The 23,759-nt window shown below is 42.0% G+C and overlaps 1 protein-coding gene across 1 annotated transcript; it reads left to right on the forward strand.

Moving 5' to 3' along the window:
- Positions 1-1,757: 1,757 nt before the first annotated feature.
- On the forward strand, positions 1,758-18,264 carry mideasa (mitotic deacetylase associated SANT domain protein a). The gene is made up of 13 exons (XM_012869107.3): positions 1,758-2,315; positions 2,807-4,509; positions 7,703-7,906; positions 10,306-10,645; positions 10,744-10,810; positions 10,917-11,059; positions 11,142-11,245; positions 11,336-11,411; positions 11,527-11,615; positions 12,423-12,566; positions 13,055-13,186; positions 13,305-13,471; positions 17,261-18,264. The coding sequence occupies exons 2-13, from the start codon at positions 3,073-3,075 to the stop codon at positions 17,529-17,531; spliced, it is 3,174 nt and encodes a 1,057-aa protein (XP_012724561.2). The 5' UTR covers positions 1,758-2,315; positions 2,807-3,072; the 3' UTR covers positions 17,532-18,264.
- Positions 18,265-23,759: the final 5,495 nt, after the last annotated feature.

Consider the following 23,759-nt stretch of genomic DNA (forward strand, 5'->3'; position numbering starts at 1 on the left):
ACTGAGGCTTTCCGATTGGTCCGCAAAGTCCCGCATCCGCGAGGCGTCAGGAATCAGGGGTTATCGAGGAGGACATCGAAGAATCGCCTTTAATCTTTAAAAGTTTGTGCACACGATGATGGAGTCTGATGTCGGTTCCACTTCGCTCTCAAAGGAAACATTTAAATATAACTATAAAAAGTATACATCTATCTATATATAAAAATACTTTTCAATCTTCATCTTTTTAATTTTTTATCTTTTGAACGCTATGATGAAAAAAAAAAAAAAAAAAAATATATATATATATATATATATATATATATATATATATATATATATATATATATATATATATATATATATACACTGCGGTAAACTGGCGACTTGTCCAGTGTGTACCCCACCTCTCGCCCATTGACAGCTGGAGACCCTACAAGGGATAGACCTGTTAGAATATATATATATATATATATATATATATATATATATATATATATATATATATATATATATATATATATATATATATATATATATATATATATATATATATATATATGACTTTTACAAAAGAGGAAGACATAACTGGATTGGTGCAAATATGCATGACGTCAATACGGGTACTCTGACTGTAAAGTGTTCATCAGATTGTTACCCTGGGGGGAAAATTCTCTCTGTGGTAGCTGTTTTTTTGTCTGAGCTGTTTGTGTGCAGGATGTGTGGGGTCTGCACAGATGTTAGCAGCCTTTTTCCTTACCCTAGACCTGTACAAGGAATATTATGTGATATATAGAAACAGAAATGATTACATAACTGAGAAGTGCAAGCAAAATGTTACATGGGTTTCAAATGAGTTTGCAAATAAAAATGTGAATATTTTAACATGAAGTCAATCCCTTTTATTGTTTTTTCCCCTAAATCATTATTTACAAGTGATTTATTATTAAAGCAAACGGGTATTATGATAGCTCTGCGATACTGCCTGTAGATGGCGCCACGTCAGTTTAGATCTGTCCACCGCACCCGGGGTGAATTCTTATCTAGTTTCAAAAGGGACTACCAAAACAGCTTTATTTTATCACGATCAAACGGTTTTTGGTCTTTTCTTTATAAGCATGTGGCTATATACCTTTAACTGAATTTGACTGCCCTGGTTGCAAGGTTCTTTCGGTGTTCGAGCTTCCGTTTACCATTCATCTACCTATAACTTAATTTGATCTATCTATCTATCTATCTATCTATCTATCTATCTATCTATCTATCTATCTATCTATCTATCTATCTATCTATCTATCTATCTATCTATCTATCTATCTATCTATGTATATATATATATATATATATATATATATATATATATATATATATATATATATATATATATATATATATATATATATATCCCCAGCCTATTATTTTCAATTTCAGAAAGGATGTTTTTGAATCTTGAAAATCACATTTTCTAATAACGTTTTATATATTATTATTATTATTATTAGTATTATTATTATTATGGCACGTAAACAAATAGTGATAACCAGCCTTTTCACATAGATAGATAGATAGATAGATAGATAGATTTATAATATAAGATTTTTAATAATTTATGTCTGTAAGGAGTTGCTTGAATTTGACCTCCGCAGTTGTGAAATCTTAATTGCAGCTCAACAACGACCTCTATCAGCGGGATACGACTCCGCATCCGGGACAACCTGAGGGAGAAAACAAGCGTACGCGGATACAGCGACGGACCCGAGCAGACGACCGGATTGGACAACAGGATGTGAGCCAAGCTGTTTTGGGGCGCGGCGGTGCGTTTACGGGCATCGACCATTTCTGCACGTCGTCGCAGTTACGCAGCGCTCCAAACAGCCGGGATCAACCCTGAACAGCCCCTTTGACCCACAGCAGCAATTTCCAAGTCGGAGAAAAATACCGACAGCCGCCGCTGCACGGCAGCATTTCAGCGCAGGCAGCACCCGTCTCATGCGTGTTTCTCTCGGGTGATGTGGTGTGTGCGTGGAGGGGGGGGGGGGAAAGTTGTGGACATGTTTTCCTGGAAGTGCACGGTTCTGCGGATACAGTGTGCAACATTGTAACTACGCCGTTAAGAAGCCTCCCGCTGCCCTGCCGGGACTTTGGAGCGTCTTTCCGTGTTGCTGTCAAACCGCCTGATCGCCATATTGTGCGAAGCGAAACTCGATGGAAACTTGTCAGAGTTGTGACATTCGCTGCGCACAATCCCTCCATGGAGCTGCGCGCAGTCGACTTTGATCGAAACCAAAGGGACTCCATGGAGCTGATCGGGGGGTCGCCTGTGCACCATTGATCAGGTAAAAAAAACAAACCTCTCTGGCTTTCACAATAATGCTGATTAATCCGCGGCGTTTGCCTAAGAGAGCACGCAGCTCGCACGACGCTTCCTTATAGCTTGTTTGCAACAGAACATCGCTTGGCTATCGCTCGGGTTATTGCAAGAGCCCCTTCGTTTCCTGTATTTCTTGTTAAGCCAAATGGCAGCTCCGCTCTGGAGGCGCCTCCTTGTTTTTTCCCTGCCACCTTAAAACTTCATCTTGCAAAATGTCTTCTCTGCACGCACCTGATCGCATGAATCCAAAACACAGGCTTTTTTTTTTGCCCTCTGCTCTGCTTTATGATTTCACTTTTCTCACAAGGCCGTTTGCTGGTGTAGGCCCCAGTTTCCTCTCTTGCTGCTGGCAACTGTAAATCGGCAGTAAACTCGTAATGTCCCCCCTATAAGGAACTAATTTATGATTTCATTCTCTCTCTTTCTCTCTCTCTCTGTATGTTTGTCTTCTATAAGGTCTAGCTCCCTGAAGATGTTGAGAAGATTGGACAGCAGACCTCAGATTTAATTGCTGAAAGACGGCCGCATGTTCCCCACCCTGCACTTTCCTTTGGGATTTTATGTTTCCTCCCAGATACCTCTGTATACACAATTAAAGAATTTCACGGCCGCCGGGAGCGGTAGCACACTAAAGTGGCCTGAACCAAGTTTTTGCACGCTCACAGATTCAGGGGAAAAAAAAAAAACAACCAAAAAACATTTTCCAATCTTAGGAGACTGCTATGAGTCTTCCTTCTCAGGTTAACACTGACAAGAGCAAGCATCGGACTCCAGCCATGAAAGAAGGAGTGCAGCACACGGGGGAGGTTTATTATGGTATGGGACCTCCCGCTTTAAAGGCGAGCCACGGTGAATCTGCGAGCAGCTCCGCCGTTTATAACCCAGAGAAAGGCCACCAAAGCCTGCCGCACTATCAGCAGCCTTCTTCTGTAAAATGGATGCAGGACTCCATACAGGCCCCCGGGTGGACCCAGGAAGCTCCCGTGGCGGCCTGGGGCCAGAACTTTGGCACGTATCAGATGCCCTTCCATAAAGGGGTCCACGAAGGTGTAGCGATGCCGATGGGAGCGGAGACCCAGCTGTCGGCGCCTGTGGAAGTTTACAGAGATGCCTCCCAAGCTCAAACTCAGGGACGGGGCCACGAGTGGGAGCAGCACGCCGCTGTGATGCATCAGGCCCAGCTACAAGCCTATCAGCATGGCCACAAAGGTGTGGATCTCCAGGCCCAACCCCACGTGCCTGGCCACACCATGCAGGGCCCCATTCTGCAGCCCTTCCAGGCCTCGTTCAGACCCAACAAGCAGCAGTTCTCGTCAGGTTATTATCCCGTTTTCCCGGCGAACAAAGGCATGATCTACGGGGAGCAGTCCAAAACCCAGCAGCAGCTTCTGCATCAGATGCAGCAGCAGCAAATGCACCATCACCACCATCAACAGCAGCAGCAGCAGCACATGCACCAGCAGCAGCAGCATCATCATCAGCTGCAGCAACTGCAGCAACAGCAGCAGCAGCAGCAGCAAATGCAGCAGCAGCAGATCCAGCAGCAACAGCTGCAGCAGCAAATCCAGCAACAGTATCACCAGCAGCAGCTGCAGGAGCAGCAGCAGCTTCAGCAGATGCAGCAGATGCAGCAACAGAACGTCCCACAGCCAGAAACGACGCCGCCTCAGGTTCAACCAAATCTGCAGCAGCAGACCCCAAACTTTGGAGCTTATCCGCTCCCCGAGCCTCTTCCGCCTGACTCCGGGGCTAAAAAAGAGGACACGCAACCAATGGAGCCGCAGCCAGAGGCCCAAGCTCGCGACGCATCAGCATTACCCGACGCGTGCGCTGAAAAGGTTGCTGCCACGGATCCCTTAGATTCTGCCGACTCAGCACCCGCGGCCCCTCGGCGCTCGCGCCGCCTCTCCAGAGAGGGACAGTCCCCGCTGGGTCCCCCTCCCGCAAACATGTGGTCCCAAGTCTCCAAAGAGCCGGCGGCGCCGCCCCAGAACGGAGTGGCAGGCGTCACAGCTGCGAAGGGAGCGGAAGGCCAAGCAGCGACAGGAGGGGTCATACAGACCGCCCGCAGGAGGAGGAGGGCCTCCAAAGAGATCAACCTGGAGACTCTTGCTCAGAAGGCTTCGGAAATGGAGTCCCTGCCCGCCAAAGCTGCCAAGGTTAAAAAGAAATTCAACATTTACACCGCTGTTGTATCTAATTTATTAATTTATGCCACAAAACAGTACAACTATTTATAGTTGGGGAAAGTAAGTATTGAACACAGTAATGGGTTTCTCCTTAACTATACATAACCAGTCAAAGGTTTGGAGACTATTTTTCTCTCAGTTAAAATGAGAAGATGCGTCAAAATGGTTTGACATATAATCCACGTTGGATGTCGGTAGAAACGATCCAAAAACGACAAAGAAATCAACACAGATAAGTCCAGAATTTAGGTTATGGGAAAAAGAGTCTTCAAAAATTGTCTTGTCTTCTCCAAGTGAGATTCTGATCCATTCTTTCACACAAACTGTCTTCAGATGTTAAAGGACGGCAATATTAAATTCTGTTCAAAGAACCACGGTTAGTGGAGTGTTTTTGGGGTGATGTACACTCATTTCCCCTCATTACAGACTGTTTCCAGTCTAAAAAGATCTATTTTGGTCTCTTCTCGGCAGACTTTATTCCTCCTGTATTTTATTGGCTGGTTCAAATCAAGCTTTTCCATGCTTTTTCTTCAAGAGTGGAGTCTTCCGCAGCAACTTTTCCTAGATGTTAATGCTGCTGAGTCCATTACTTATTGTTTCAACAGGAACAACTATAGTTCCAGTTCTGTCTAAAGCTCATAAACAAGTGCTTGGCTCTGTTAGATATGTGAGCAGTACCTTGTCAACCCTAGTTCTTTTTCTTATTTTTCTGAAATTATCTCCATTCTGCTCTTAGGTCTTGGCTGTAATGGTGCTTACTGCAATATTGAGAAGCTTAGAAATGCATCTCTATCTAATTCTGTTAGCATGGTCTGCAGCAGTAAGGTTGTGGAGGCTTTATGCCGTTACCCGCCTAGAGATTCTCATAGATGGGCCATCAGTTAGCACTAAATCATCTGGCATTAATTTGTACTAATAGAGGGCAGGATTCATTTCTGAAAACTGTCAGATTTAATATCTCTGCCTTTTTGCATGTTCTTTTTTTTCATATGTTCAAATGCTCTTTTTTCCCCCAATGTTCTACGTTTCTTCAGAGTTTCTGCAGGGTCTTAAAAAGTCTAAATTGCTTACATGTATTCATCTCAATTGTAGGCCTTAAAAAGTATCTCCACCATAGGTCTTAAATTTTATCTATGTGCCTTAAGTTTGGCCGTTTTTTTGATTGCTTATTTTTTTTCCGTTTACTAAATTTCAATGTAGGAACATCTGTTGTGAATTTCCCGACAATACGTCCATTAGAAACAATTTTGTTTTTTGTTTTTTTTAATTTATTTGTTTGGATCTTACAAATGAGGATGTAACAATGCAGTTAGCATCAAAGCTAACAAGATCTTGCGCAGACCACTGGTCCAGGTTGTTTCAGAGGTGAAGGCGGTGCCATTATGTAGAAATAGAGTGCAGGGATGGAGGAAAGTGCAGACAGAGATAGTGTAGTAGACGGGTTAGGGGAGTATGGGGATGGTCGTAGGGTAGGAGATGCTCTCTGAACTGATTGGTCCTCTTGAACATAGACTGGGACGCCCCTTCTCTGGTTGCGCCCTGGTCGTCCCGCCATTGTGGATTGTCTTGAGCGTGGCGCAGGCATTTGCTAGCCGAGAGGAGTGACGTTCAGGTCGTCTGCCTGAATTCTCTCGGTGGTAGTCGTCCCATAAAGCAATTTGAAGGTTAAGATCAGTTGAATTTGATGCGATCAGCTAAGGGTAGCCAGTGGAGCTCGCGGAGCAGACGGGTGGTTTACTCTCTTTTAGGCTAATCGACCTTCTGCAGAGGTTGTTGCAGTAGTCGAAGCAGGAGAGGGCCACAGACTGCGCCAGGCGCTGGGTGGCGTGTTGGGTCAGACGCGGCTTGGTTTGATGTGTTCAATACTAATCACCCCTGCTTTATATATTGGCTTTGAGCTACTAGTGAAAGTTCTTTTTTTTTTTGCTTTTGTTTCATCTGGCAAAGTTGGCAAGCAGCTGTGTAAAGAGGAAGAGTCCTGTTTCTACGCAGAACTTCCCTATGGTTTACAAAACTTCTGCAGCCGTCCAGTTTCAGCTCTTTTTTTTTTTTAAAGCCATGCAGTTAATTTTCCACCATATTCCGCCGCGTCCTGCAACATCAGCCATGGTTCTAGATTCCCTGCTCTTCATTTATCCCGCACCGCTGGCGTTATCTCGGTGGGACGCACCATACCGTCGCTGTTCAGGGTTGATCATGTTTACACAGTAGATGCTGCACCCTCTCTTTGACGTTGTTCTTCTGCGGCTCTCTTTAACGCCGACTGTCTATACGTAAACACGGGTACTCAGAGTCCTCTGCCCCGAAGGAGCTCAGAGGCTCCTTGAAGGCTTGAGCGTCAGCCGTGCACGCTGGATGTGCTGTTGGAGCGGCTGCATGTCTGCACACCTCCACATTCCTCAGGCAGTTTTTCTCCTCCTCCTCCTCCTCCTATGCCAGTCGCTCAGCGGAGGCAGGGAGGGGCCGAGCTGTCAACCTGCACAGCCACGCTCCCGTTCTCCCCAAACTGGTTTCCTGCAGCTAATTCACGAGCTGTTTTTTTTTTTTTTTTTTTTTTTTTTTTTTTTTTTTTTTAATAATTGTTGTTGGGAAGTTCCCGATTAAGGAGAAACGGCCTTCGTGCTCGGTGTTCACAAAGGCTCTCGCCTTACCTCACGTTTCAAATCGTGGAAGTGATTTGTAGTTTTCACTTCCCACTTGTAAAATTTTTGGATCTGTGTTTGAAGAACTGTTTCCGTTTAAGCACACATACCGGGGCTGTTGTTCCGTGAAATGCTGAGGAAATATGTAGATCTGCAACAACATAGGAACGAACCATGTCTTTTACAGCTCACGTTTAAATTAAAACGCAAGCTTTTTTTTTGTTTTTGTTTTTGTTTTAGCATGTAAAGATCTCGGGACCGGTCAGTTCAGTGGTTAATATGCTGAGAAAGGAGAAATTAAACCTCACTGATGTTCATATTTAAAAAAAAAAAAAAAACATTTAAAAAAAATGAATCACTGTTCAAGTTTTCTTTTGCTATTGCACCACACTGTGAGATGAGATGCACTCTCACCTTCTTCCTCTTTTTGTTTCTCCCTCATTCTTTTCTCAACATCATCCTCCACTTTTCTGCTGTTCGTCTTTTTTTTTCTATTCTCCCGTTTTCTGTATCCTCTGCAGGAGGACGCCCCCGCCACCATAGTGCCCCTGGTGATCCCGGTGTCCGTGCCCGTGCACAAGAACCAGGCAGAGGTTCAGGGCGGCTGGGCTCAGGGCCGCGTTACGCAGGGAGACCGCGCCGCGGGCCAGGCGGATCGCAAGCCCTCCGTGATTGTGGCTCGGCGCCGTTCCCTCAGAAACTCGGTGACCGAGAGCTTTGGCCAGGTTGGTTCCGTGTGGGAAGAGGATCTTCTTCATCTTTTTTTTTTATTCATTTATTTTTTTTTTTCACCTGTTTTGATAGTATGGTGGACCTGGTTGCCTTCCTGTGTTTTGAGGTAGATTTGCTTTACGAAGTTGGCACATGTTCATTTTGCAGATTTCAGTTTCAGATCATCAAAAAAAAGAAACTTTCCCAAGCAGCTTGGTGTTCTGTAATCAATATTAAACCCCTAAAGCTAATAAGTTGTTGTGCCGCTGTTGGAGGTTTACAAAAATCTCTGCTGGATTGTTTGAGTTTGGCTACATTGGAGGGCTTTCCACCATGAACGGTCTGTTTAAGTTCCTGTCAGAGCAACTCAGCTGGATTTAAGTAAGAAATGTAACATTTATTTAATGTTTTTTTGAGCACGGAGAAGTGAACCTGCTGGCGAGCTCCAGATTATTGCCCTGCAGTGTGTAACCCAGGGGTCGCTCGGTTCGGTGAACAGAGCAACAAAAGCTCTTCACGAACTGAAGAGCTTTTGGGGCGACATGGCACAGAGGTTAGGGAGTTCGTCTTGCAATTGGAGGGTTGCCGGTTCGATCTCCCGCACTGACTGTCTCTGTCATTGTGTCCTTGGGCAAGACACTTCACCCGCATTGCCTGCTGACGGTGGTCAGAGGGCCCGGTAGCGCCGGTGTCTGGCAGCCTCGCCTCTGTCAGTCTGCCCCAGGGCAGCTGTAGCTACAAACATAGCTCACCACCGTCAGGGTGTGAATGGGTGAATGACTGAACTGTAGTGTAAAGCACTTTGGAGGTCGTTAAGACTAGTTAAAGCGCTATACAAGTACAAGCCATTTACCATTTTGGGTCTGGTACGCTCCTGAAGCAGCGAAGCAAACCCCAGAATGACACCCTGCCGCGATCATTTCTGACCTGTCGGCATGACGCGTCGTCTTCCTGGAAAGCTCTCAGTTTTACGCCAGACATAACGAGGCACTTATCTTTTAAAAAGTTCCACTTTTTGTCTCGACTGGGGATTTTCTGCCCAATTTTCTTTTTTTTTTTTTTGTGGACTCCCTCCCTGGATGAATTGCTGACGTGTTCTTGGGGGGGATTTTGGGTCAGCTGGCCCCCTATAGAAAGGCTCCCCACTGCTCCATGTTTTCTGTATTTGTGGATAATGGCTCTCACTGTGGTTCACTGGAGGCCCGGGGAAAGGCTTTGTGAGCCGCTTCCAGACGGATAGAGGTCAACGACTGTGTTTGTCGTCTGTTCTTGAATTTCTTTAGATCGGGGCACGATGTGTTGGCTCGTTTGTTGCCATACAGGTTTTATTTGGTTGATTTTTTTGTGATTGTCCAACTGTGGCAGTAACCAGATCTGGGCGTGGCTTGGTGAAACAGAGCTCAGCTTCTCGGCTGTCTAAATTTTTGCACACTTTTCACCTGGTTTGTTTAGAAAGCCCTTTTTTAATGTAATAAAGGTACTCCTCATTTAATAACTGCGGTCTATACTAAATATGGTTTGATGATCTGAAACATTAAGGGCTGAAAAGATAGTTACCTGTAAACTGGGAAAGTAGTTATTTCCCAGCACTGTGCATACACTCACTGTTACTTTAATATCTCTAATATCATTGTGAGTATATTTAGTTTGGACATGGTGTAGTCAAATATATAAAAAAAAAAAAAAAAAAAAAAAGCAGTCGGACCGGAGTGTTGTTTACTCACTAATCCCTCCCAGTTACAGCAGGCGCATAAAACTCCAGGTTCTGACAGCTTCCAGCTACCTTTGCAGATCTTAAAATGTATATTTTACCAACATCTGCAGAGATTTGCTGCAAAAAAACCTGTCATATATGAGTTGTTGATTAGATAATGTGTATCTAATGTGTAATCTCGTCATTTTTGTATTACCTCTACAGCTACAGTGCATGAACGTTAACTTTCGAGTTTTCTAAGCAAAGGTTTTAAAAGAGATGGCCACTGCACTGCAAAAACAGAACTAAAATAAGTTAAAATCTTCTTGAAATGAGTGTATTTGTCCTTTATTTGAGCAGGTAAATAAGATAATCTGCCAATGGAATAAGATTTTTGCACTTAAAATAGGAAGAAGTCATCTCCATCAACTTATTTCAAGTGCACTATATCTAATTATCTTATTTTTGGGGTAAAATTACTCTTTCCATTGGCAGATAATCTTATTTACCTGCTCAAATCAAGGACAAATACACTAATTTCAGGAAAATTTTACTTATTTTTAGTTCTGTTTTTGCAGTGTGGCCTTCGTTTAACTTAACTTTTCTCTCCGCTCTGCACACGATAATGCTCTCGTCATCAAAGTCAGGAAGGCAACCTGTCAAAGGAAAACTAGATAAACGGGAACTTTTAAGATGTGCCACGTCTCCTCGTTGTTCCAGGACGGGGAGAGCGATTCGGGAATGGAAGAAGACGGGAAGCCCAAGTCCAAGCGCCGGACTCGTCCCGAGCCCCTCATCATCCCTCCCCCCAAGCCCTCCACTTTCATCCCCCCGTCGGTGTACTCCAGCATCACCCCATACCAGAGCAACCTGCGCTCCCCGGTCCGCCTGCCGGACCTGCACGCCCTGCCGCCGTACACCCCACCTCCCATCCTGTCGCCCGTCCGCGGAGGAACCGGGCTCTACTTCTCCGCCTTCCTCACCAACATCGCCGTGAGCAACCAGATCCTGCCGCCTCCGGCTACTCCCAAGTCTGCAGCGCGTAGCCTGCTGCGTTCCAGTAAGTCTCAGGTTATTTCTGCCAGTCAATTGGATTTATGTTTTTTTCTTTCATTTTTAGATAATGCCTGCATCTTTTTGTTTGTTCGTTGTTCCCAGCGAGTTCAGACATCACACCTCCGGTCTTGCCGTTGATCACCGATGCCACGCCTGTGTGCCTTGAACCGTGAGCATCGCATGGCCGACTCAAACCGACCTCTCTGTTATCTTTTTTTGTCTTTGCGGTGTGGATTACATCTCTATACCTCTGTTCTGTGTGTGTTGGGGTACAGCCGTATCAATATCGGCCCGCAGTACCAAGCGGAAATACCCGATTTGCAAGACCAGCTCTCCTCCCAGTCGGACCAGCATAAGGCTGACTTGGTCTGGCTTCCTTTGAATAACGGCGACCGAAAACAAGGCGATGAGGAGACCAGTAGGTTTCTGTCACAGACTAATTCATAGATGTTTTCTGAACTTTTTCCCTCCTCTAATTTGCCCTCACTTCATCATTGCAGTGGAGCATTTCATGAGCCTGGCTTGTTCGAGCGTTTTTAGAGGAGGAGGAACCAATCAGGAGCTGGTTTTACACAGTTTACACGAATGCGGAGGCAAAATCCTTGTGAGTAAAGACACTAATCGGGATTCATTCATTTAATTTGAGCGCCGTCTCTGCAGGTTTTACTTTGCGTTAACTTTGCTTGATGTTAAGGAAACACTGGAGCGTCTGATGCTTCAAGACCCAGTTTTCCCCAGGGGCCATCACCTGGCAGGTTATCACTACTCAGGTGAAAAAGCGTCACCACCCTCCACTCATCGATCTCCTAAACGTCCTTTCTTTTGTTGCTGGGTTTCAGATTCGTTCAAAATTTTGATTTATTTTTTTTTTTGCTACCCACACAGGCTCTGACAGCTGGACGGCGGAGGAGAAGTGTTACTTCAACAAAGGGATCTCTCTCTACAGGAAGGACTTCTTCCTGGTGCAGAAACTGGTGAGGGGGAAGCCTTCATCATGCAGGGGGAGGCGACTTTTTTTATTTTTTGTGTATAATAGGAATCGTAATTGTACTTATTAGGGCATTTGAGAGCAGAATTGTCAGTTGCATCGTTTATATCACTCGGATGTAATGGCAAACATCCTTTTGCAGACAGGAAGAGCATTTTTTTTTTTTGATTGTAGTTGCTTTTTATTTTGGTTGTTGTTCAAAGAGAAGAAAATCAGAGAGAATAAATCACATCCTCTCTACAGCAGGAAGTCTGGGTTGTATAATCGGAACAATATCAGGCACACGAGCCAGACTGTGACAGAGTTCTCGTCCAGGCTGGAAAGTCTGTTGCTTTAAATTTTGATTTAATTAGATTTTTTTTTTTCAAATTTAAATTGTTATGGATTAAAAGAAATTGAAGTTTTCCCAGACTGTATTTCCTGTTCTACCCTAAAAGTTCATCCATCCACTCGTTTTTTTCGACTTTCGCTGCCTTCAATTCACCTTCAATTCATCCTTCCTTCATTACAGCCTTTTTAAAAGCATGACAACTTGAATTTATATTGTAAGACTAGGTACAAAATGCTGAAATTAGCACATAAAAATGCGTAATTCATTTGAATTAACCCCAGATGCGGTCTCTTCCCAACTATGTTTATATTACTGTATATTTTTACCGTTAAATACATCTTAAGCTCCTAAAGAGTATTAACAGAGCCATTTTTTTTTAGTCAATGCAGGTTTTACGTTAACGGTGTTGAAGATAAACTTGCATCTGTTTGTGTCTTGGTTTCTTTTTTCTTGTTTTTTAAGGTGCGGACTAAGACCGTGGCTCAGTGCGTGGAGTTCTACTATACGTATAAGAAGCAGGTGAAGGTCGGTCGAAATGGTATCTTAACCTACGGCCCCCCAGAGTCACCCGTGGACAAGCACTCTGAGGCTGTGGTGGACATTAAGGTATGGTCCAGTGTTAGGCTTCTGGGTTTTCCTTACATAATATGTGGATAAGTGTGGTTAAAATTATAAAATTACAAAGTACAGATGATCTATATTAAAGGAACAGTGACATACAAGTGTTGCAGTATTTAGATGCTACAGATGGGAGTGCCCTGATATTCACAATCCCTGTCGTCCAACAGTCCACTTCTTTTGGACCCCTTAAAGACAAAACTTGAACCATTTTAATGCGTATTTCTTTATCCTTTTTGAAGAACTAGGTGTACAGACTGACTTGTTTAAGAACAAAGGCATAAATGCTGTTTAAGGAGTAAAACGACACGCAATTGTAACTAGGTGGGAAAGCAGAAGTGATAAAAAATCATACAAAGTAAAAAAAAAAATTTATTTGCTGACACCGGACTAAAGATCTTATATTAATCTTAAGTTTTAACATCACAAAAAATGCCCAAATTCCTGACCCTTTTTTTTCCACCTATTAATTGCAGAGCTCACATCACCCAAAATTAGCTCAAGGAGAGGCGGAAGAAGAAGAAAAAAAAGAAGCTTCTTCATATGACGACCACGAAAGCAAGCAGCAGGCGAGGGTGGCTCAGTCACTACAGGCTCATGACTATGTAGTAAGTACTTGTGTAATCCTCCTCGTTGGCTGAACATGCCCTCACGGACGTGCTCAAAAAGAAGAAATGGTCAGTAGTTCCCAGCACCGTCGACACCCACGTTCTGTTGTTGCCTCAGACAGGGACGGTTCTGGTCATCAAAGAGCCCGATCCTGTCAGGAAGGAGGCTCATCACTCATCGGTGCCTCACAGGCCTCGGGCCGAAGCCGCCGCCAAGAAAGCCAAGGCTCCGCCGAAGCCCCCGCAGGACCCCAATGAAGTGTTTCCGTGCAAGAAATGTGGCAGGTAAGGCCGCCTTTCAGTCAGCTGTAGATTTTAAAACCTGTTTATGGTTTTGCTGCTGCAGGCATTCCCGAGGCTTTGAACCGATCACTGTGGTGTTTCTAAGTTTACATTTGCTTGTCTACATTAGAAACCTTCCGGTTTAGGACCCATTTACAGCAGATTAGCACCATGCTATCGTGTCTAGGGGTGTAGCAATACATCGATCCACATCGATATATCAGTTAAATGATCAACGATCCAATTACACAGACGCAAAAATGAAAATGGCGATCCACAACGTCATATTTAAGATACGCCTTTATTTTGACATTTAGGCATGAGACTGTGGTGAACAGCTGATACGTTGTCATCACTTTTAAATGCCTGATACTCGTGAGAGCTTAGAAATTGTCAAATCATACGTTTTCTGTGTGACTTAATATCAATAGCTGTTTACAAACTTTCATGATGGGATTAAAATGTATTTGGATTAAATAACCGGATTGTACCGTTTATATGGGCACAAAATCAGTTAATCCGATCATAATGTGCGTTTAATTTACCTGGCTTTATTCAGAATAGAACCACTATTTTACTTTTACTATTAAATCTTAACCTAAAAAAAAAAACTTCTAATTACAGTTGAAACGTTACTGCAACAATTTTTAGCTTTTTAAAAAAAAAAAATTTTCGGATAGAAAGCCTGTATCGGGAGCTCCGACTGTTTTGCTTCCTGACGTATTTCCACCACTCAACATCGCTGAAATATGTCACGTTTACATCTGGCGCACATGTGCACGTGGGACAATTTGCCACATTCGGAATAACTTAAGCCTGACAAGCGTTTATACACACGTTGATCGGATTATCAATCAGCATACACCACCTCTCTCATTCGGATTACAATTTCATTCCATTTGAGCTTAATCCGATCACAATATTCCGATTAGTTTGTTTACATGACGCATTTTATTCCAATACGCCCTTAATTCTGATTACTTTTGTCCATTTAAACTTAGCAATTGTAAATAAGTGTTAAATGGGCAAATAATATTGCATCATATCGATCAGGTATTGTAATATAGTTTGCTATATTGTCACATATCATATCGTCTTCCAAACAAATGGATATAACATCATATCATGACAAAGCTGGTGAGTTACACTCTGAATAGTTTCCAGGAACTCTAAAACCATTCAAAATTTGGAGAAATTTAATTTCTTTGTGATTATGAGCTCGGCCTTATTGGTCTCTTGGTACTTGCCGCATATATATATACTGCGATCTGCAGTATTTGAGGTTTCTGCACCTCCATTGTGCTTCAGCTTTTGGTTTGGAGGATAAAACACTGTTTTTATCACCTTATTAGTATGAAAGGATGCAGGGGAGAGAGCTGAGCCCTGATCATGTCATTTGATCATCAATAATTTTAACCTGTATTCCATATTTTCGCTGATCACACCCTCGCTATGAAACCTGAAGTTGTTTTTAAGAGCTGTGGAGTGGCTATTAATAAATTATAAACCCGATGAGCAATGAGGATGATTTTCACAATCATCCTCTTCCTCCCCTATTATTGCTTAATGCCATTAAAAGCTTCTCTATACAAGCCTGAGAAGTATGTTTTAAACTTGCCATCGAAAGAAGTAGCAATATTCTCTGCTCAGCACGCAGTAACCTACCGTGTATGCGTAATTTTAGCTGGGAGCCTACTGGGAGCACTGCACATGCCGATATCTCTGTGCATGCTCAGAGGTTGTGTTTTTTTTTTTTATATCAGTTGTTTGATGAGCTTGTTTTTTTTTTCCTTATTACAGCCAGAGCCGTGGTAGATGGTAAAAAGCCTACAATCAGTTAGGGTACTTGGAGCACTGCAGGCAAGGTTGTGGCATTGTGACGAAGACAGCACGCTCAACCCTGCTTCAAATTCTTTGATAACCAATCTTCACTGGTTACTGCTGACTACACATCATGAATGAGTTGTCATGACTGCCACCAGGCTGCTCTACATAAGTTTCGTGCAAGATTTAAACAGTCGAAGAACTCAAAACTCAATGCCTCCCTAGAATGCCTCTCTTAGACCCTTGAGATGGACGTTGTGGTGTAGTGTTGGTCTCATGTGAAGGGGACCTTGCATGCAAACTGGAAAATGAATTAAATGTTTTACTTCTTATTTTAAAGCTGAATGTATAAGATTATACAGGTTCAGTTTTTGCTGGTGTCTTTAGGATTTCCCCTTGGAGAAGGATCCAGTTATAAAATAAAACAATAAAGCAATTAGTTTGCTATATTTTTAACACAGTTTATTGTAATTGTGTTTTTAATTTTGTACAAAGGAAACTATTATTTTGTGGGATAAGAATGCAGGAAAAAAGGGAAAGGGGGCTATACATATGTGTAAGTAAATACATGAACGTAGAAGAAAAGTAGATTTATTTGTTACCACCTCTGGCAACAACTAGGTGGCACTATAGAACAACCCAAATAGACTTAATTAAAGCCAAAATAAAACTATACAAATTTTGATAAAGCCAATGCTGCATCTCCTCAGTCACTTTCTATTTGAAGAGCATAGTTAGTAGGAAGCATAGCTAATAGGAAGTTTATAATGTTGAGTGTGTTTCTTTTTCTTTCTTTTTTTGTTTAGGGGGCATGTATGAAAAACAATAAAATAAATGAAAAGGCACTAAAAAGCTAATTTATTTTATTAATTCAATTCTAACAAATTAAACAAAATTATATATAAAATTATATAAACAAAGATATATATACCGGTATATAATTATATTATTGATTATATTATATTATATTATTGATTATAATTTTATTATTATTATTATTATTATTATTATTATTATTATTATTATTATTATTATATATCAAGAGTTACTTTATTACAGCTGATGAAAACCCCAAATTCTCAGAGGATTTGTATATTACAAATGACCAAAAAAAGCGATTTAATGCAGATATGTTGGTTTATGGCGTACACAATCATGGGGAAGCCTGCTCACCGTTGTCCTGCAATGACCGTCTAGCACACAGTCACAGACGCCGCGAAGGAATCTGCTAAAGAAGCTGGCGGTTCACAGTGCTGGATCCCAGCATATTAATGGGAAGTTGAGTGGAAAGAAAAGGGTTTGGTGGAAAAATGTGCACAGTCTGCATCAGCACACTTCCTCAAAATACTGGAAACCTTTTCCAAAAATTAAAAATAAAAAATGCAAAATTGACATACATCTGAAAAGAGGACTTTGGATAGGTGAGAAACAATCCAGACTGTTTTTTTTTCCTCCTAAGCCCATGATGTTCTCTCTGATTCAGTTGGATGTCCTGCATTGGATGTCCTTATTAATTGCATTGGATGTCCTTATTAATTTAGCACCTTTTTCTATTAAACTTTTTCCTTCCACTAAACTTTTTATGAATATATTTGGAAGCAGCCCAGTGTGAAAATCCAACATCGCGAACTGTGATTTTTTTTGTGTGTCTCACCCTCATTGTGGAGGGTGATGATAACTGCTGGTTTGAGTTTAAATTAACAAAAAAATAAATAAAAATAATAATTTGATCGGTCATTTACTTTGTTTTTGTAATGTTTGCATGACTTTGCATGCTTACAGAGTAAATTAACAGGCAGCAAAGTTCACTTTATGCCAAAAGTGAAGCACAAGCGGAGTAACGGAAACCTTTGAATTTTATCTGATGCATCGGGATCGGGTTTGTCTGCAAGAAGTGTTGAATATGCTAATTTTCAAGCGTTCGGTGAACTTTAATATACAAATCTGCATGTTGACCTTTTTGTATAGGGTGTTTCATAAAGTGAAGAGTCGGAGTGCCCACATGAAAAGCCACGCTGAGCAGGAGAAGAAGGCTGCAGCTCTGCGGCTGAAAGAGGAGGAGGAGAAAGCAGCAGCTCAGGCTCGAGCCAGGAAGGTGGCGGCGGCTGCGGCCGCAGCAGCCGAAGCGGCGGCTCACCAGGGAGGAGACGGGGACACAGCGGCAGAGCAGGGGGAGGAGGTCAGCAGCCAGGAGGACTCATCCGAAAGGGAGGACGACGACGATGAAGACTGGCACTGAGTCTGAACAAAACAGGGCAAAGAACCTCATGAGCAGGGGGTGGAATATTATGCAACCAGCCTGCAGAGATGAACAAAGAAATGGATAAAAGGGTAAAAAAAAAAAAAAGGGCCGCCTGTAAGGGGCAGAATAAGCACAAAGGAGATGGTTTTCGTGTCTTCCTGTTAATCCTTTCACTGTTTTTATTTTGTTTTTGTTTGTTTTTTGTACCGAAACTGTCTCTGGGCGTTTTTTCCGCTTCACACCGTCACACTCCACATGCTCAAAAATGTACCGTTTAAATACGCAGAGGTTATTGTTTCCTTTTGTAAAATGCACGCACACAGTGCCTGCGCTTTTGCCAATATTGCCTTTTATATCTTTTATTTAATTGCAAATACATGAGATTATTTTACATTTTCATCGTATGAACAAGACCATGTGGAAACGAGATCAGTTAAATCTGTCCTTTATTAGCCGAAGCCCTTTAGACAAAACTTCAAAGGGCTTGAATGTAAAAACCGAAATGGGCTCAATTTAAAAGAAAAAAAAAAGAATTCCAGGTTATGTTTGTTCTACGCTTTATTTTTAAAATTTCTATTAATAGACCTTTTTGAAATGAAAATGTACAAAAAACTAAATATTTATGATACAGCATTTGCAATGATCTTGGTAATATAAAAATAATCATGTTGGCTTTAATATGGTAAATTGAAAAATATATATTAAAAACTTTATTGTTCTGAGGAGGGAATCTGTTTTCTGTCATAAATTCATCATATTTTCACCGTAAGATCTCTTTGCATCACATGCTGATTGTGGGTTAATGCTTTTTGCCAGAGTGATCTACTGACTTTGTGCCTTTTTTTTTTTCTTTTTTTTTTTTTGCATCCATTGATGAATCATTATTGAGCTTTACACTTTATGGATTAGCTGGAAAAACTGTAAAAGTGCAACTTAATCAATGCTGATTTAAATGAAATCACATGGAAAGTAGGCAGGGGTAAAACAAACTATTAATTTTAATGAATCTGAGCAGATTTTAATCGATATTCTATGTGCACCCTTATGGATTTCTTCTGATTTTGCTTTTATTGACAAAAGTATTTCAGATTATCAAGTTTTGATTTCAGACAAAAATAACTAGAGGAAATACGAAATTTAGTCTTTATCCAATCTCCCCAGAGTAACGAGACACATTTTCTTAGTTTTATTGTAACATTATGTAACAAAAATCAAAGTAATGTATCCTCCTCTTTTAACTATATGTCAAATCTTATTTGAAATCCTAACTCTTAAACTGTCATTTAGTAGGATGCACTGAGATCTGTCTTACCATCTTGGCTTTTTACTGGACAGGGATCAATCAGAGAGGTTGGTAGTGGTACTCAGTTGGTCTTTAACTGCATCTTTGCCATGTTGTAAATTAAAAATGTATGCAGTTGTCCTGATACTCTAGTATTTTTGACATTCATAATTAAGAACATAGTTAGCTTTACCATAACAGTTTTATTTATAAAGAGCTTTAAACAACTGCAGCCGAAGCAAAATACAAATAACTACAAACTCCTAGACCCAGATACCTGCAGGAGCTGCTGTTTGGCCAACCTGAAAAACCACAAAGGTAAGTAGGGATGAAGAAACTCAGAGAGGTGCACTGGGGCAAGATCATTCAAACAATTAAAAATGAAAATAAGAATTTCAAAATAGCGCCAATTCGTAACACATATCATCTCAAGGCACTTCCAAAGTCAAATTCAATTATATTATACAGACATGTTGGTCAAAAAGTTTCCTATTTAAGGTAACCCAGTAGATTACATCGAGTCTCAACAAGCAGCATTCACTCCTCCTGAAAGGTTGAACAGCCACAGTGGACAGTCCTCTGCATTGTCGATGGCTTTGCAGCAATCCCTCATACTGAGCATGCATGAAGCGACAGTGGAGAGGAAAACTCCCCTTCAACAGGGAGGAAAACCAACTCTAAAATTCACAGGCAACCAGCGAATTGAGGCCAGAACTGGGGCGACACATTCTGTTTTTTTGATTACAAGTAAACAGGCATGCAATAGTGTTTTGAAATAGAAAGCAAGGACTTTCCATTACACAAATCTAAGTGGGCCGAAATCAAAGCATGGATAAACTTTTCAAAAAAAAAGATTTCACTTTTGCCAGACACCTTAAATGATAAAGCCAGTAATGCACAACTCCTCTAAATTGACAGTCCAGTATATATGCTGTCAGAATTCCCAAATCAGCAATGGTGGGTTCACAGGGGCCACTTGGACCAAACATTTTTACCTCTGCCCCCCCCCCCCCTCCCCCCATAATGTTTAAGTTTAGGACCAGCCAAGCATAATATCCTCCAAGCAATCCAATACTGCTTTGATTGAAAAGCTGTCCTTCTGGGTCATGTGTAGATAGATCTGGCAGTCATCTGCATTAAAATTGGGGCACAATTGCATAATTTCTAAGTATGAAATATATAGGCATTAAATACAGGGAAAAGGGTGTGGGCCTAAAACGGAGCCCTGTGGGACCCCCACATGACAGGAGTGCACAATGACTCTACAAAAGATTTATGTAAATGTACTTTTTCTGTCTTCTGCCCCATCCAAAATGCTTTGTGTCTCATAGGCAGTGGCGGTTCTAGACCAAATTTACCAGGGGGGCCAAGGTGGGGCCATTGTTTTTTCACAGGGGCACAGAACAAAAAAATTAAAAAAACAACAATAAAATGGCAATATTTAACTGTGGAATAATATTAAGTGAGCCACTTGTGGCTCTGGAACTGCAGTTTTCAGACCCCTGATCTAGCAGTTGAATACTTTGCCCCCAGCTCAATACAGCTGAAGCTAAACGTGAAACATCTTAAGTTTTAAATTCTTTTTAAGTAGAGTAAAACTGTATAGATAAAAAAAATAATAATAATATTGGTCAGTATGACCAATCAGTTATGGTGTTTTTGCCATTGCAAATAATTATGAGAAGTGTATTTAATATCATGTCTTTAGTACAGGGGCCATAACAGGGGCCAGGACCATTTCTACAGGGGCATGGGCCCCTGTTGGCCCCTGTCTAAAACTGCCCCTGCTCATAGGATTTGTTCCTCACCTAGTTGCCATTCATCTCATCTGTCACTCTCATCAGATAGCAATAACACTCTTTTACAGAAGCAGCTATGAGGAGTGAGCCTCAAAATGAACTGTTTCATGTGTTCACGTAGCGTTCAGACTGCGTCCATCCATTTTCTATACAGAAGAATTAATGTGAAACCTCAACGAATCCCTCTTTTCGGTCCAATGCACCGCAGTAGTGTACACTGGCCACTCAATGAGGGCTCGAGCAACTCGCTGACCTTTAATTGATGTGGGGACATCTCCCCCGCTCAACAACGCAGCTACGTATTGGAGTTCAGAATCTTCACAGACTGAACTTTGTCATCAGCCGAGTCGTTGAGCAGACCAGCATAAGTTGCTTTACTAATGCACAATACTTCCAGGCATGTTAAAATCCACTTTAACGGCTTCTCTGCGTAGCCCTGTGCGGGTTAAACGGGGGTGCAGGTGTTCCTGTGAGCTGTGGACCCTCCTCATGTGTACACCAGTAAACCAAATTTGAATTAAATCAAGACAACGTTCTGTTTAATCAAAGCTGCAGAAGTCCTAAGGGAGGTTTCGCTGTATGATACATAGTGTAATCAGTTTTTTTTACAGTAATCAGGGCTGAAGTCACTCTTGTGCAATAACAGACAGACAGTCCTGTGCTGATTAACTTATCTTAGGTTCAGTTCTGCAGTAAACCTGATCTCACAGCATCCACACATGTTTTTTCCCCCCTTCTTTATAGGTTAAAGGTCAATTCGGCGTCCATCTTTAATTTGATAGTCAATTTGTTATTTTAAAAGAGTTGTTTTAAAGTACAATTCCTTAAGACAAATATTCATATCTCATTGTCTTGTTGCAACTACATGCTTGAGTGTTATTTTAACAGTATTTTATGCTATGGACCAACAAAAAGTCATGCATAACTATTAGGCAGAAGCAAAAATGTTTTAATAAATTGTTCTGTGATGTGTATCCTGCCCCATAGGTCAATAATTTGTGGACCTTAATTTCGTTCCAAATACATCTGTGAGTCAAAGGGTATGTCTCTACCAGCTTTGCACATCTAGAGACTGAACATTTTTGCCAATTCTGGGTAAAACATCTCAAACTCTGTCGGATTGGATGGAGAGTTTTTCTGCATTTTCATTGTACCTCTGCATGCTGTAAGGTTAACCTCTTCTCGAATTTTAAGGCTTCGAGGATCACCTTGTATTTTGTTCCAACTTCCCATGAAATCGGATCAGCTGCCTTGTCCCAGCTGAAGAATAGCACACCCACAGCATGACACTGCCACCGCCGTGTCTCTCTGTGAAAATGGGTTGTTTAGTATGCTGTGCAACTTCTTTGCCATGTGTTCCCTACAAGGCTTGTAGCTTACTGTATGCCCTCTTCTCAATAAGCCAGGTTTGTCAGACTCTCCCACCTCAGCTATGAATCTCTGCAGCTCCTACAGAGTGACCATGAGGCCTTTGGACTCACTAAAGCCATCCTTTCCTGGTCTGTGAGTTTAGGTGGAGCAGCCATTTCTCTTTAGGCTTGCAGCACTGCTATACTCTTTCCTATGTTGAATGATTTGTAGAACAGTGCTCTGTGAGATGTTCAAAGCTTATCTTTAGATCCTAGCCCTGCTTTGAACTTCTCCACAGTTTTATCCCTGACTTGTCTGCTGTATTATTTTGTCCTCAATTATCACAGAACAGCTGGATTTACACTGTTTTACACACAGGATGACATTGTTTTCCATACAGGGAACATCTGGAGAAAGTCAGCTGCACCTGATTATATTTAGGGGTGTGTTAGTGTAGGGGGCTGAATTCAAATGAAAAATAAAAGTCAACAAGCATGATCATACTTCTATTTGGAAATTATAAAATACTTTTGTTAGTCTGGTGGATATATATCTATATATAGATAGATATAGATATAGATATACATATACATACATATACATACTGTATATTCCATATTAAAAGGTTACTTGAAGCAACTTGAGTAATTTGTGCCATAAAACCCCCCTTCATTGTTAAAATATTTCACGTTTCAACTGTTTGAACGAGTGACTTGAGAATGTGAACCGGCTGGAGCAGCGAAGAGCTAAAGTTGCAGGATACAGCCCTGCGGGCAAATAGAGATGATAATACATTTCCTGAGTTGCTTATAATTAAAAATCCTATCTATTTGATCGGAGGAAAGAGCGATAGATGTGGGAAGGTATGACTTTTTAGAAAATAATTAATTAAAACGTTAATTGAATACACAAGTTTTGCAAAACCCCTGTCATGTCACGGTTTAGTTTTTGCCTGGCTTTTTCCCCTACACCTCCTCCTCTCACTCAGCTCACCTTCCACTCCCCAGCAATCAGTCACACCTGTTAGGCATTAATTAGTCAGACTCACTCCACCTGTCAGCCTAGTTTGCCCCTGCTAGCTGCTGGAATCCTGCCACCCCTGTCTCTCTAGTTAAGTCTCTGCCTGCTGCTGGATTTACCTGTCTCATCTGTGCTTCAAGTAAGGTCTCTGCTAGCTGCTGGGTTTCCTGCCTCCTCTGTGCCTCAAGTCAAGCCTCTGTTAGCTGCTGGGTTTCCTGCCTCCTCTGTGCCTCAAGTCAAGCCTCTGCTAGCTGCTGGGTTTCCTGCCTCCTCTGTGCCTCAAGTCAAGCCTCTGCTAGCTGCTGGGTTTCCTGCCTCCTCTGTGCCTCAAGTCAAGCCTCTGCTAGCTGCTGGGTTTCCTGCCTCCTCTGTGCCTCAAGTCAAGCCTCTGCTAGCTGCTGGGTTTCCTGCCTCCTCTGTGCCTCAAGTCAAGCCTCTGCTAGCTGCTGGGTTTCCTGCCTCCTCTGTGCCTCAAGTCAAGCCTCTGCTAGCTGCTGGGTTTCCTGCCTCCTCTGTGCCCCAGCAGCCCTGCTCTCAAGAACTTTCTCCGGTCCGTCAGCTCCGGCTCTCATCTACACCCCAGTTCCAGTCCAGCCCTGCCTCTCTGGTTTCATCATCCACTACTCATCTTTCTGTGCATAAACTCTCAGTAAATAGCTCCGTGTGTGTGGTGTCCAATCTGGGTGCATCTAAGAAAAATCATGACACGTCAACCCATCAGAACTATTACTTTGAAGATGTGAAACAGTTTTACTCGCACAGCAAACTAGTTTT

This window comes from Fundulus heteroclitus, chromosome 15 (assembly GCF_011125445.2).
Source record: "Fundulus heteroclitus isolate FHET01 chromosome 15, MU-UCD_Fhet_4.1, whole genome shotgun sequence".
Lineage (NCBI taxonomy): Eukaryota > Metazoa > Chordata > Actinopteri > Cyprinodontiformes > Fundulidae > Fundulus > Fundulus heteroclitus.